At 38.4% G+C, this 14153-nt stretch overlaps 1 protein-coding gene across 1 annotated transcript in view; it reads left to right on the top strand.

Moving 5' to 3' along the window:
* The window catches only part of LAMA2 (laminin subunit alpha 2), a 350257-nt gene that overhangs the window by 230199 nt on the left and 105905 nt on the right, over positions 1 to 14153 (top strand). Inside the window, exons 34-38 of the mRNA XM_070931786.1 lie at positions 73 to 215; positions 2118 to 2216; positions 8679 to 8790; positions 11921 to 12083; positions 13663 to 13873. Of these exons, the coding sequence (XP_070787887.1) occupies positions 73 to 215; positions 2118 to 2216; positions 8679 to 8790; positions 11921 to 12083; positions 13663 to 13873 (728 nt within the window). The remainder of the gene's footprint in view (positions 1 to 72; positions 216 to 2117; positions 2217 to 8678; positions 8791 to 11920; positions 12084 to 13662; positions 13874 to 14153) is intronic.

Here is a 14153-nt window from a genome sequence, read left to right as displayed (position 1 = left end):
GTTGAAATAAGAAGTATTTGCCTCAGATGTTGAACAGGCATAAATATTTTTTTTAATCCTCTTTTTCCACAGCTTGCGATGATGAGTGCACTGGTGTCCTTCTTCGTGACTTGGATCAGTTAAATCAGATGACTCTACGTGTTAATCTTAGCGGACCACTTTATCCACCATATAAAATGCTTTATTCTTTTGAAAACACAACCCACGAATTAAAGGTATAACCAAGTCCATCAACGTGCTTTGGATCTCACACAGAAGCATTATTTTAATCAACATATATTATTGTGCTTAGATTTTAGCAAAACATGGGTTAATGGTTTAATTGCTTTAGCCATTATCATAATGAATTGATTTTTCAATTCTTCTGATTGAAGAAAATTATAGTATAAACAAAGCATAGAGGTATTGAAAATGTTGGGATTCATTGTTGGAATGTATTTTTCTGCAATAACTACAGCAGAATTCAGCCAGTAGAGGGCATTGTTTACAAGTTTGGATTTATGGTGTATACTGTATATCAGTGGGTCTCAACCTTCCTAATGCTGCGACCCTTTAATACAGTTCCTCATGTTGTGGTGACCGCCAACCATAAAATTATTCCTAAAACCATTGAAAATATGTGTTTTCCGATGGTCTTAGGTGACCCCTGGGAAAGGGTCGTTTGACCCCCAAAGGGGTCCCGACCCACAGGTTGAGAACCACTGCTGTATATACTTTATGTTCTTTTGTTTTAAGTAGAGTTTCCTGTTTCCTGCTACAGTTAAACAGTTAAGCAGTAAAGCACATGGTGACTGTACACTTTATTTGGTCTGTGGTGATATACATATATATATATATATATATATATATATATATATATATATATATATATATATATATATATATGTAGGTCTTTGGTTATTCGGGTCTTCTCCCACGTAAAATTGGAAGTGTCTTGGCGACGTTTCGACGAAGTCTCATTCGTCATCTTCAGGCTGGTGTTCTCGGCTTCGTGCTTCCAGGAGCAATGTGAGATCGCAGCTGTCTCTTCCTTTTAACTGCTAGTGGGGGTGTGAGCTGATTGGGTGGGAACTTGGCTGTGTTCTGATTGGGTGGAGGTGTGTTCTGATTGGTTAGGGGCTGGGCTGTGCTCTGATTGGATGGGGGGTTGGTTGTGCTCTGATTGGCTGGGTGTGTGTTCTGTTTGGGTGGGGGCTTGGTTGTGTTCAGAAACAGAACACACACCCAGCCAATCAGAGCACAACCAACCCCCCATCCAATCAGAGCACAGCCCAGCCCCTAACCAATCAGAACACACCTCCACCCAATCAGAACACAGCCAAGTTCCCACCCAATCAGCTCACACCCTCACTAGCAGTTAAAAGGAAGAGACAGCTGCGATCTCACATTGCTCCTGGAAGCACGAAGCCGAGAACACCAGCCTGAAGATGACGAATGAGACTTCGTCGAAACGTCGCCAAGACACTTCCAATTTTACGTGGGAGGAGACCCGAATAACCAAAGACCTACATACAAACACCCGCGAAAACCTGAGAAAACATATGTATGTATATATATATATATATATATATATATATATATATATATATATATATATATATATATATATATATATACACACACATATACGTACACAGAGAGAGAGAGAGAGAATTTCTAACGTAAAACAACCTGTCAGGCACCAGGTAAATCAGGGGATTCAGACAGTTCAAATGAGTATTAAGATTTAGTTCAAGCTTAAGCTCTCTACAAGAATCTGAGCTACTAAGATTCAAGGGAAATGCAAGGTGGGCTGGACTTAGATCTCTTGTGGGTATGCAGGGACTTATGACTGATTTGACCCCTCCCTCAGGCTTAGCCTGGCCATCTCCTACATAACCTTTCTAACATGTAATATCTTTAAGCAGGCACTTTACATATTTAATAATGGTAGATTTAGCCATATGCATGTATGCTTTTTCTTCTGCATAAAGATATTCAGATAAATTATTTTCATATACACCATTATAGTAATTGAGATTAAGATGGAGCTTCATTCACCAGGATGGAAAGCATACATTTTTCTACTACTAGTATTACACCCACAATGTAAATGTTCTTTTTTTTTTCTTCCTCAGCATTTATTGTCACCTCAGCAAGCACCAGAAAGACTTCTTAATTTGGCACAGAAGAATTTAGATACTCTTGTGATAGAAATGGATGAATTGCTGACAAGGGTGAGTTTGACAAGCAAATAGAAAATAAATGAATTCTGAATTCATTTAAAATAATGGGATCTCATGACTTTGTCTCCACTTACTGAAGCCACATGGCTGCCAGGATTCCATCTGTACTTTCTTTGTAATGTCTGTATGCAAGAAACACACAGGACGTTGATGATATGATATTTTTTTAATGGATTGATTGATGAATTCAATACCAGCATTTGTGTGCCACCTACTTGAGAAACCCTAGGCTACTCCCAGGGATAATTTAATAAAGACTTCTGGTAGTAGCCTTGGTGGCGCAGCGGACTAAAGTGCTGTTAAGTAGCACCTAGCTGCCTGCAATTACTGCGAGTTCAAATCTCACCAGGCTCAAGGTTGACTCAGCCTTCTATCCTTCCGAGGTAGGTAAAATGAGGACCCGGATTGTGGGGGCAATAAGCTGACTTTGTATAAAAGAGAACACCTCTGGGGGGGGGGGCGAAAGCCCTACTAAGCAGGTATATACAAAAAGTATGAAGGCTATTGTTTAACGCATTGTAAGCCGCCCTGAGTCTCTGGAGAAGGGCGGCATATAAATTGAACCAATAAATAAATAGAAGCATTGGAAGCTGTTGTACATCTCAGAAGAAAATATTTATAAAATTAAAAACTTTGATGAATTAACCAGCATCATGTCTATCTACTAATCCATCCATTCAAACCAGTATAAAGCAAGATGTGGAATCAAACTTCAAAAGGAAGGGAATATTATCAGCTTATGAATGTTCTGTCCCAGCCAGTGGTGGGTTTCAAAAATTTTTACTACCGGTTCTGTGGGTGTGGCTTAGTGGGCATGGCGTGGCTTGGTAGGCGTGGCTTGGTGGCGTGACAGGAGAAGGATACTGTAAAATCTCCATTCCCACCCCACTCCAGGGGAAGGATACTGCAAAATCCCCATTTCCTCCCGATCAGCTGGGACTTGGGAGGCAGAGAATAGATAGGGGCGGGGCCAATCAGAATTTTTACTACCAGTTCTCCGAACTACTCAAAATTCCCACTACCGGTTCTCCAGATCTGGTCAGAACCTGCTGAAACCCACCTCTCATTCCAGATGACCAGTACAAAAATATAAAACATAATAATTTGATCAGGACCCCATTAGGGCAGCAAAAATCCCCATCCACATTTCCAAAATATACTCTGTACATTTGTCTTGCTTGCAAGACAAAAACAAACACATAACTGAACAATTGCTCAAAGGAATAAGATGCAAAGGTACCAACTTATAATTCTCTAGTTATCAGTAGTCGCAAAAAGGGATAAGGCTCTTTGGCAACTGCCTGATTCAAAACTCACTCTATTCCAAGCACGGTTCTCACAGTTTTATTTGTTTATTGAGATGAAATATCTATAGGTACAGGGATCTCAGAAAGTGAACTCTTTTCAACAGAACCAGCATATCTGATATCTCAGCACATTAGGGCATATTCTATATTCTATGATTTATTTCTCCGAGCCTTTCTTTGAAGAAAGGTCTGTAGTCTCTTTTCTGGTAGTGATGAAGTTTTCAGCTGCTTGTTTACAGCCTGGTTTCCTGAATTCTTTCTGTGTGGAGAAGCAACTTGGATGAAATAAATAAATTAAAATGCATCTTATTTTCCAACCAAACACATTTCCCATTTGCTGAACCCGTGGTTGTAGGTTGCAGGCAAAAAACATTCCAACCAATGATTACAGCCTGCTGGCATGTAAAAATGGCCAAAGTTGTCGATGGGGAAGGTAAGAGAGAAATAAATTGTCTTAGAGCAACTAAAAAAAGCCTCTTCATCCCCAGTTCTCCATAAAAAGAAAAGAAATAAATTACAAGCACATAAACTCATCTCTACACCATTCAAATACATTATGGGGCAAAGAGAAGCCATAGCAATAGCAATAGTACTTAGACTTATATACCACTTCACATATCAGCATATTGCCCCCAACAATCAGGGTCCTCATTTTACCAACCTCAAAAGGATGGAAGGCTGAGTCAACCTTGAGCTGGTGGGACTTGAACTGCCAAACTGCTGGCAGCCAGCAGTCAACAGAAGTAGCTTGCAGTACTGCATTCTAACCATTGTGCCACCACGGTTCAAGGTACAAAAGGTAGATTCTTATCAATTTCATTTCAGTTTCTCACTGGCCAAATCAGCTCACCTCAACCCTTGCTGTGTTTTAAAGCGAGCGATATTTATTTATTTATTTATTTATTTATTTATTTATTTATTTATTTATTTATTTATTATATTTCTATACCGCCTTTCTCCCGTAGGACTCAAGGCGGTGTACAGTCAAGAAAAATATAAACACAAACATCATAAAATATGAATATGAATATGATATGAATTTGTCTGACTATTTTTTTAAAAAATGAGTTGCTGCAGGAGGATGAATTCATTGAAACTTCCCTCTTCAAGAGCCATGAAGAAAATATTATTTCATCTGAAACCCAAGAGATGGGAAATAGGGTTTGTCTAAAGTTCCCACCAAGAAGCTAGAAATCCCAGATAGTTGAGCTAGAAATTAATTTGTACAATGGCTGAATGCTGACAATGATGTGGGACCACATCAAGGGTGGGTTCTCCTTACCTTTACTACCAGTTTGCATTGCACCTGCACGCACGTGCTCGCTTCGCGCATGCGTAGATCACCTATGATGACATCCGGATCAGTGGGCGGAGCCTCCCGTTGGTCTTACTACCGGTTCTTGCGAACCAGTCCAAACCGGGGGCAACCCACCACTGGACCACATAACTCCAAAGTAGATTTTGTGGGCAGTTCAAAAGCCCTATGTGGAATGGCTCAATGCTGAAATGTACTTGGCTCTGGTATTCCTCCTTATAATAGCATAATTGAAAAAGAAAATACTCAAAGTGTATTTCCTTCCTAGAATATTTACTACGGAATGAAACCCCTAGGACTATACATCTCTTTCAAAAGATGTGCTTTGGAATGCAAAAGACCAGATTTCAAATAATTAAAGCAGCTGGAGTTTTTGCATGGCTGCTTTAGAAGTTGGATCGCATGGGGATAGGGCCAGGATTGTGGAAATGCTAGGCTACTGTGCCAGGTTACACTGGTTTTTAAACTTAATATGTTTTTTTTCTTGAGCCTTCCTTTTATAATGAAGGTATTGGCTATTTTTATATCTCTGTGGACAAAAATTCTGTCAACAGTCAGCAAATTAAAATAAACGATGGCAATATGTCATATGCACTCTTCTATATATTTTTGTTAATCATAAAGTACCAAAATGAAATGTAGAACGTGGGCTTATGTTTCGCATGTTTTAAGTTTTTTAATTTGTAATGCCATTTCTTTAAAAAGGAAGTGCAAAGAAATAATACATTTTAATTTGTAACTCAACAAAGGCAAGCAGCAAGAGAAAAAATCCTGCATCAAAATCAAATCTCAGTTGTGATTTAGATCCTATCAAGCAAACCTCATTTAGAAAAGAGGGGTGAAAAGTCTGTTATTAAAACCTTTGTTTTCTGGAAGTAAAATCCTCCTGAGATGACACCTCTGCTGTTGGTTATTCTTTTCATTAGTTAAAAACTACAAACTTACAGAAACCAGAATTTTCATTAGTTACCAGGTAGAGGATTATATATCCATAGAAAGTCTGCCACCTAGTGATTAAAAAAAGAAAAACTGAACTGACTCACATTGATGAAATTTGGATGTTTTCTGGACAAACTCAAAATCCATATTGGACAATATGTTTATTCTGTGCATTCAAAAATGTCCAAGTATTGAAAATATCCCTGATCTCTTCATTAGGAAGCATGTTAGAAAAATCCTAGAAGAAAATAATGGATTAAGGAAAGGAAAAAATGCTACTGTATTAAGTTGACAAAATCAGCATGGTCAGTATCTAAAGATGAAGTGTGATTCAACTGTCCAATTCCTTGGCTGAAGAAAACTTTAGGAGGTGAAAAAAAAAATAATGATGATAAATGATACACAAGATAAATAGAAACCAATTTTGACACAGAGAATGGATCTTCGGAGAATAAAATGTTAGTTCTTCCTTCAATATACTATTTCCCTATATGGCTACATTTGTTTGGAAGAGACAGAAAATATTAGAACTGTACTATTTGAAGATTTAAATCCACACAGCCACTAGAAAAGAGATAAGAGTTTTTGTCTCTCTTTGTTATTGCTTAATGCTCAGATTTTTTTGGTCCAGATGTGGTACCCTATTTGCATTTCCAAAAACAACCTATATTATTTTTATATTGTTTTTAATCATTTTTGTTAAATTCATTGTAGTAACTTTAAAAATATTTTAATAATCGATTTGAGTTAGTAAATTTATAATGTAACTAAATGATAATTTACCAATCTATGACTGTATTAGCTTATAATGGATTCCACGCACCAGGAATTAGGTCCCATAAAATATATTGGGCTCATTTCTATATCACTGTATTTATACATTATATTAAGGTAAAAGGTGTTCAGTTTGGATCTAATGTGTTATGTGAAGCCAGCAGTATATGGTTTATTCACTAAACAAAGGGCCACATTAATAATGTGAAGCCAGCCAATGAGGTTTCCTAGATCTGTATTGTATTGGCTAGTGGAAAGGAGAATCTTACCAATTTCCTTCTTCCCAGAGTTCTGTCTGATCATGTAGAAAAGTTTTAAGCTCCCCGCCCCTCATTTGGCAAGACATTACAGAGGCCAAAGGGTCTCTAGGCATATAAAGTAATGTATTTCACTTTGCAGCTTCTCATGTTAATGTTCCCTTTACTATTGGAAACCAGCATGCACTGAGAGTTCAGAATCTCAGTGATATGGTATAATTTCAATATCATTTTATTTCCATATTTCTAACTGGTTGGATATCTATGATATGAACAATAGCAAAACAATCGCTCTCTAGACCAGGGATGTAAAACTAGATTTCATTGAGGGCCGCATCAGGGTTGTGTTGGGGGGGCAGGGGGGTGGCCGGGGGGGTGGGGTGGCTAGCTCAATGTCACTTCTGACGGTGCCTGTGGTGGCCCAAGTGCTCTGACAGCAAAAACGGGCTCCCGAGCTCCATTTTCAGCTGTGACAGCTGCCTGCAACCCTCTGCCAGTGAAAACAGAGTTTGGGAGGGTTGCCTGTAGCCCTTGTGAGTTCTGTTTTCAGCTGCAATGGCTTCCTGCAACCCTCTGCCAGTGAAAACAGAGCTCGGGAGAGCCCCTCCCGAGCTCCGTTTTCCCTGGCAGACACACTGCAGGCCAGTCCTTCACTGTTTCCAGGGTGGCCCCGCAGGCCAGATCTAAGCACCCCAATCCAGCCCCGGACCTTGAGTTTAACACTCCTGCTCTAGACCATGTTTTGTTTTGTACTTATATTCTTCCCAATACACCTGACAAATTAGATCCACTGGATATTGAGATCTTAACTTCCAGTGTCAAGGAGATTGCAGATTCAACATATCTGAGATTTATTTACTTCTCTAGCAATAAAATAATGAAAGGGGAATGGGGAAAATGTGAATTACTATTTTTGATCTGTCCCACAAAGGATGTATATAGAACTGTGATTTATATTGCAAAGTGGGAGGGTTTACTGTTGATAAATCACATGGGGGCATATGTCAGGTGCAAGAAGTCAGGAACCAGGATAGAGTTCAAAAGTACTATAAGTTTCTTTCATGCTACCTATATGACAGAATTCAGTGGTGTATAGCCATGCTGGCCACATGACCATGGAAAATGTCTTTGGACAATGCTGTCTCCCTCATCCCTCTGTCAAGAAATGGAGATGAGCACTGTGCCCTAGAGTCAGACATGACTTGACAAGGAAACTTTTACCATACAAGAATATGGACTACTAATGGTCAAGGAAATTTGTGCCAAATAAGAGTCAAGGCACTTCAAGTGGGGCCTCAGTCTCTTATGGGAGTGTAGAGACTCCAAACTCATGATGTGTTTGACCCCATCCTCAGGCTCAGCCTGGTCATCTCATACAGTGTAGTAATATAAACAAATTATGAATTGTTCATTAAAACTACACTCAGAAGTGCTGCTTAAGTATTCTTACAGTAACTAAGTGTCATGTAACACTAAAATCAGTAGGACTGAAATGCCTAATAAAATCCCAAGAGATCCATTATTTCAATTGGGACACCAATATTTTCATCAGATGTAGAGTCTTACATATTTAAGGGTGGGAATAACCCCCTTTTTTTTATCCAGAATTCCTTTGTGTCCTATTCTTTCCAATGTGTGCTCCAAGAAATGAAAAATTGAGCCTGTGGTGGCCCCTTAATGATAGAAGTGGTTATAAAATGTAATTGTGTACTTGGGAAGAGTATGTGTCACTTCCAGTATATCTGATCAATAATTCATTGATCTCTTTTGCTTGAGGAAAGGTTTCCAAGTGTATTCAGACAGATGGAGTATCTCCTTGTCATGTTCATTAATTACACTTTTCTTTAATCTGTATTGCCAGGCGACCAAGGTGACAGCAGATGGGGAACAAACTGGACAGGATGCTAAGACAACTAATGAGAGAGCGAAGTCGCTTGGACAGCTCATCAAAGTCACCCTCCAGGCTGCAGAAGGTAAGAAAGAGAAAATGGCAGTGGTGTCTCGAGGAAAGGAAAGCAGCACATTTTTAAGAATAATTATATAAGACATTGAACAAGAGTTTTATAAAATGAGAGGATCGGTTGATTAAAATACTGGACTTTTGTGTTAAACTACAGGAACTATCGTCAAATAATTGCAGACTTCCTGCAATCTGAGGAGGGTAGTTTGTTGGTAAATTGGCAATTACGACCACAGAACAGCAGAAATTAAATGTTCTCCTTCAGGAACGTTTTTAGTCTAGAAGAATAGCTATTATGATTAAATAACTAATGGGTAATTTCTGCTTTGCTGTTGTTTATTTTCAACTCAGTGAAATTTTCATTTAAGGGGAGAAGAAAAAAAGCGCCGTGTAGTTTTAGTACTCTGCAAGGTGCATTAAGAGTACATTTTTAATTTCTTAAAATGGCTTTAAAAATACACTATTTCTTGCTGGGAACGAACATCTGCTTGCAAATGAATACATGCATCTTGAGACTCAGAAAATTATATCCCTAAAAGGAATTTTATTCCATGAACTTGAGAGTGCAATTGGGAATAGTAATTAGAAGGTATTAAGCAATATTTAGGGATTATAAAACAGACTAAATAAAGAAGACCAGACAGATATAATTTTTATTGTAAACTTGATAGAACTGAGGTGTGATTCTTTTCCAGCAATGCTGAGTAAAGTACCTTCCACACAGAGGTGGGCTGCTACCAGTTCGTACCGGTTCTCCTGAACCGGATATTAATTTTGTGAGCAGTTCGGAGAACCGGTTATTGGAAGAAATCTTTTCCCACTTTACAGGGCTAATCCTGGAAGGGAGGCAGGAAGGAAACATTCTGGTATGCCTGTATTTCTAGCCTAATCCTTATCTTAATTGCCCTGATGCTTTAAGTGTTTTCAGAAACTGCCTCTGGGTTAAGCTTGTTACATTGTAAGCCTTACGCCCAGAATTTATGTCCTGTAGACTGAGCTTCTTCAGAGTGTCCCCCCCCCCCAGTTTTTTGTGGTACTTTTATTCCTGAGGCTTGACTTTCTTAAAGATGGTTAAAGGATTATTTTAAGCTTTTTGGAGTATACTTCCAACACGGTTGGAACAGCTATTTACAGAAGGTTTGGCATAGCCATAGAAGAAATGGCTGAGAGGCAGGATGCAAGCTTGGCATTGTCTGATTTTTTTTTACTGCCTTTCTGGGGGCATGTGATCTTTCCTTAAATCTGGATGATTACCTAAGGATATCTTGTGAGGTGAGTGAGACTAGCTGGTATCTTTAAGTGGTGCAAATGGATCTAATGATTGCTTCTCCTGGGTGGGAAACTGTGCTTTGTCAGTCCACTGAGCACAGGAGTCTCTTGTCTATGGGGATTCTTCAGTCATCCAGGTCATGGTTGTCCCAAAGGTGCTTTTTTCAAAAGGCAATTGGACTTTCTTGGTTTCCAGAAAGTGGGCAAGACACATGGTTGCTCACTGATAGTAAGTGGATCCTCTTTCCAATTTGTTTTAGTTTTCTCTCATGATAATATGGCAGCATAGTAACATGGCACCAACTATAGAAAGTTAGCACCCACCCCTCTCCTAGAAGAATGAAATATTTTGAGAAATATTAAAAAGGAAGAATATATATTTAATAAATATTAAAAAGGGTGCCGTCAGCCAAACAATGTCGACTGGCAGCCCCCAGGGGGAGAGCCTTTTCTGTGAGGGCACCCACCATCTGGAACGAGCTCCCCCCAGAGATACAGAAGATTCCAGATCTGCGCACTTTCCGCCGTGCCCTCAAAACATTCCTGTTTCAGCAGGCCAGCCTGGCCTAACTTTCCCTTTATATTGCTTTTTGATTTTATTTTAAACTGGGATGTCTTGAATTATCTAGGACCAGAGTGTTTAGTATATTTTAATTGGTTTTTTTTATTAACGTTTGTATTACATGTATTTTTATCGTTCGCTGTTCACCGCCCTGAGTCCCTTAGGAATAGTGCGGTATATAAATTTAATAAATAAATAAATAAATAAATAATATATTTCCCTGAATGAGAAATGGAAAAACATGTTTTTTTAGAGGGAGAAAGCACCCCCCACCTTCCTTAATAGCCCACAGAAGATATCAGCAGTTAAGAGATAAAGAGATAGATATTCATAGGCAAAAATTCACTGCAGCAAGGTTTGAACAAAGGCAAAATGAGATTAGCCCTCACTCAAGATGTTAATTTATTAATTTGTCTCTTTAGCTCTGCATTTTGTAGCCTAAATATGCCTACCCACTTTCTGGAGAGCTTCAATGACCTCTTTGCTAAAGGGTTTCGCTTTATGAGCAAGAGTAACTTCGCTGCTGATAGTTATCCTTGTATTTTAACTATTTTAATTCCTCAAGATGCTCTGGCAACCTGCCTGATTTGTAACTACGGGTTGCAGGTATTGCTGAGGAAAAGGAAGGTATTCAGACAGAATGGTTTAGGTTTCCATGACGGCTGTGATTCATTGATCTTCAGTGTGTATTCTCCCATTTCTAATCTAATGACTGGTATTTAGGGAAGCTTTTTGTAAGCAAAGAAGCTTTTTGTATTTTTGTACATGTAATCCTTGACTTACAACAGTTCATTTAGTGACCATTCAAAGTTACAAAGGCACTGAAAAAAGTGACATGACCATTTTTCACGTTTACGACCATTACAGCATCCCCACGGTAATGAGAGGGCAGGCGAGGCAATGAAGTAAGTGACATCGAGTTGGCCATGCCCACCCAGCCACACCCACCCAGCCAGTCATTAAGGTGGTTATTAAAAAAATTGCAGCCCACCACTGCTTGCATACATTATGTAACATTGTCTGGAATAGTATAGATCTCTTGCTTGAGCAGGTGGCTGGACTAGAAGACCTCCAAGGTCTCTTCCATGTCTATTCTGATTGACTTGGGTTGTACAAATAGGTTATGATCCCATATATGATGTCCAGTCCTGCTGTCTCTTTATTTATTATTGGAATAATGGGACATAATTTCATTCCCATACATGAGGAATATCACAGGAACATTTCAATAAATGAAATGAAATCAAATGAATATGCTAAACATTATCTGCTGGCATTTTGTTGACATTCATAATTTGCCATCTTTCTGCAGGTGTAAATGATGATGCTTTAAAACTGAATGAGACACTTGGGATCCCAGACAAGGCACTTGACAAAAGCTTTCAAGAATTACAAAGTGAAGTTGACAAAATGATGGCAGAATTTAGGAAGAGAAAATTGGAAGTGCAAAAGGCAGTAGCTCAAGATGAATTAGAGTAAGTGGTAAAGGGGAAAATATAAATGAAATAATAGTTGATCTTATTATGTCTGTAATCAAATTTCCTTTCAGATTTAGGGGAAATTGAAATTTCAGTGGCAGTTTAAGACTTCAAATAAAGAACAAAAATTAGAATAACAAAAAAAAGTGTTATGTCTGTTTGAGAATAGCTATAATCACTTATCAGTAATATATATTACTAAGATGTGTGTGTTTGTGTGTGTGAAATAGATAGATAGATAGATAGATAGATAGATAGATAGATAGATAGATAGATAGATGATAGTTAGGCAGGCAGGCAGGCAGGCAGACAGACAGACAGACAGACAGACAGACAGACAGACATTATGGGACTGGAGACTAAAACATATGAAGAATGGTTGCAGGAATTGGGTAGGTCTAATCTAGTGAAAAGAATGTGAGAATATCTGTGGTGCAATGTTCCAATATCTGAGGGGCTGCCACACAGAATAGGGGATCAATTTATTTTCCAAAGCACCAGAAGGTAAGATGAGAAACAATGGATGGAATCCATCTAATCAAGGAGTTAGAAGCAACCCGGAATTAAGGGAAAAAATCCTAATAGAACAAACAACCAGTGGAACAACTTACCTTCAGAAGTTGTGAGTGCTCCTTCCTGGCAGGCTTTTATGTAGAGTCTGGACAGTCACTTTTCTGGAATGGTGTAGGGTGTCCTGCTTAGGCAGCTGGTTGGACTAGAAGGCTTCCCAAGTCCCTTCCAACTCTGTTATTCTACTATTAGTATACAAATTAATGCAGAAAGAGAGAAAAAAATCTCTCTCTCCTTCTCTCTTTCTCTCCCCTCTCTCCCTCCCTCCTTTCTCTCCTGGATCAATGGCATTGAGGCCTTAATATCCCCAGATTCTATCTATTTTGTACAGCTTTATTAATTTAGAAAAACATAACCAGACTTTTCTTAGAGTTATTTTTATCCCTGAATTATGTTATATTTACAACTATTACCTCAAAAGTGAGCTTAGGAATACATTTTGGAACCATGAAGCTTGAGGAAACAACAGCTTTGGTCACCTCTATGAAAGGCTTCTTTTTAAAAACCACATAGATAAAAGTACTGAATTTAGAGAGTCCCTGGTGAAGTTGGCCACTGAAAATAGAAACTAGATCCATCAGTCCAGGAATTTCAGCAGAAATGCAGAATTTTGCAGGTGAAATGACTTTCTGCTTCTGTGAATCACCATAGCCCAGAGGTTGAGATTAGTCTACTTCAAAAGATCTCTGCTTTGAGCTTGATATTTACAACTTTTTTCTGTATCAGCCTGATTCACTACACAGTTCAAGATCCAATTAAATCCAATGCATATATTTCTACCTTGAACTATTAATGATGTTATGCCTCAATCTGTCAGCAAGAGACAGGCTAAGGAGCTGTTAGTACCTGCTAAAACCCGTAAGCATTGCAAAGCAATATCATGAATGAAACATGTCCTAATGGATAGCTGCATAAACTAAGTCCATTTTTAAACGCCTATCAGAAGGAGACAGCATGAGCAGAATGCGAGATCTATTATTCAACATTGTTTATGGTATGGTTGTAGGTCAGCAGAAGACCTCTTGAAGAACATGAACAAGCTATTTGTAGAGCCAAAGAAGAAAACCGAGGACCTGAAAAATGAAGTCAAAGAGAAACTAGCAGACTACCATGATAAAATTGATGATGCTCTGAACCTGTTAAGAGAAGCAACTAATAAAATTCGGGAAGCAGACAGATTATCAGCAATCAACCAAAGAAACTTGACGGCAGTAGAGGTGGGTGTTTGGTCATAAAGTCCCTTTTACAGACTTTTTTTCCATGTATAATCAATCAGAGTTGACCTAAACAAGATAAGGAGCTTTATTTTCCAGTTAAAAATAAAGTCAAAATACAATGGATATAACTTGGTGAAATCTTTGATATATTATTTAAATTACTATTTGAAGTAAGTTACAGCAGCAAAATTGTTATTGAAATACGAAGAAAATGGAAAGAAATTCTAGTGACTAGTTCGTGGTTACTATATAATACATATAATGTATAGTAATTCAAATA

This window comes from Pituophis catenifer, unplaced genomic scaffold, assembly GCF_029215685.1.
Source record: "Pituophis catenifer annectens isolate HBS135680 unplaced genomic scaffold, rPitCat1.0.hap2 SCAF_1, whole genome shotgun sequence".
In the NCBI taxonomy this organism is placed as follows: domain Eukaryota; kingdom Metazoa; phylum Chordata; class Lepidosauria; order Squamata; family Colubridae; genus Pituophis; species Pituophis catenifer.
The sequence above is the reverse complement of the archived record's forward strand: the minus strand, read 5'-3'. Positions and strand labels throughout refer to the sequence as shown.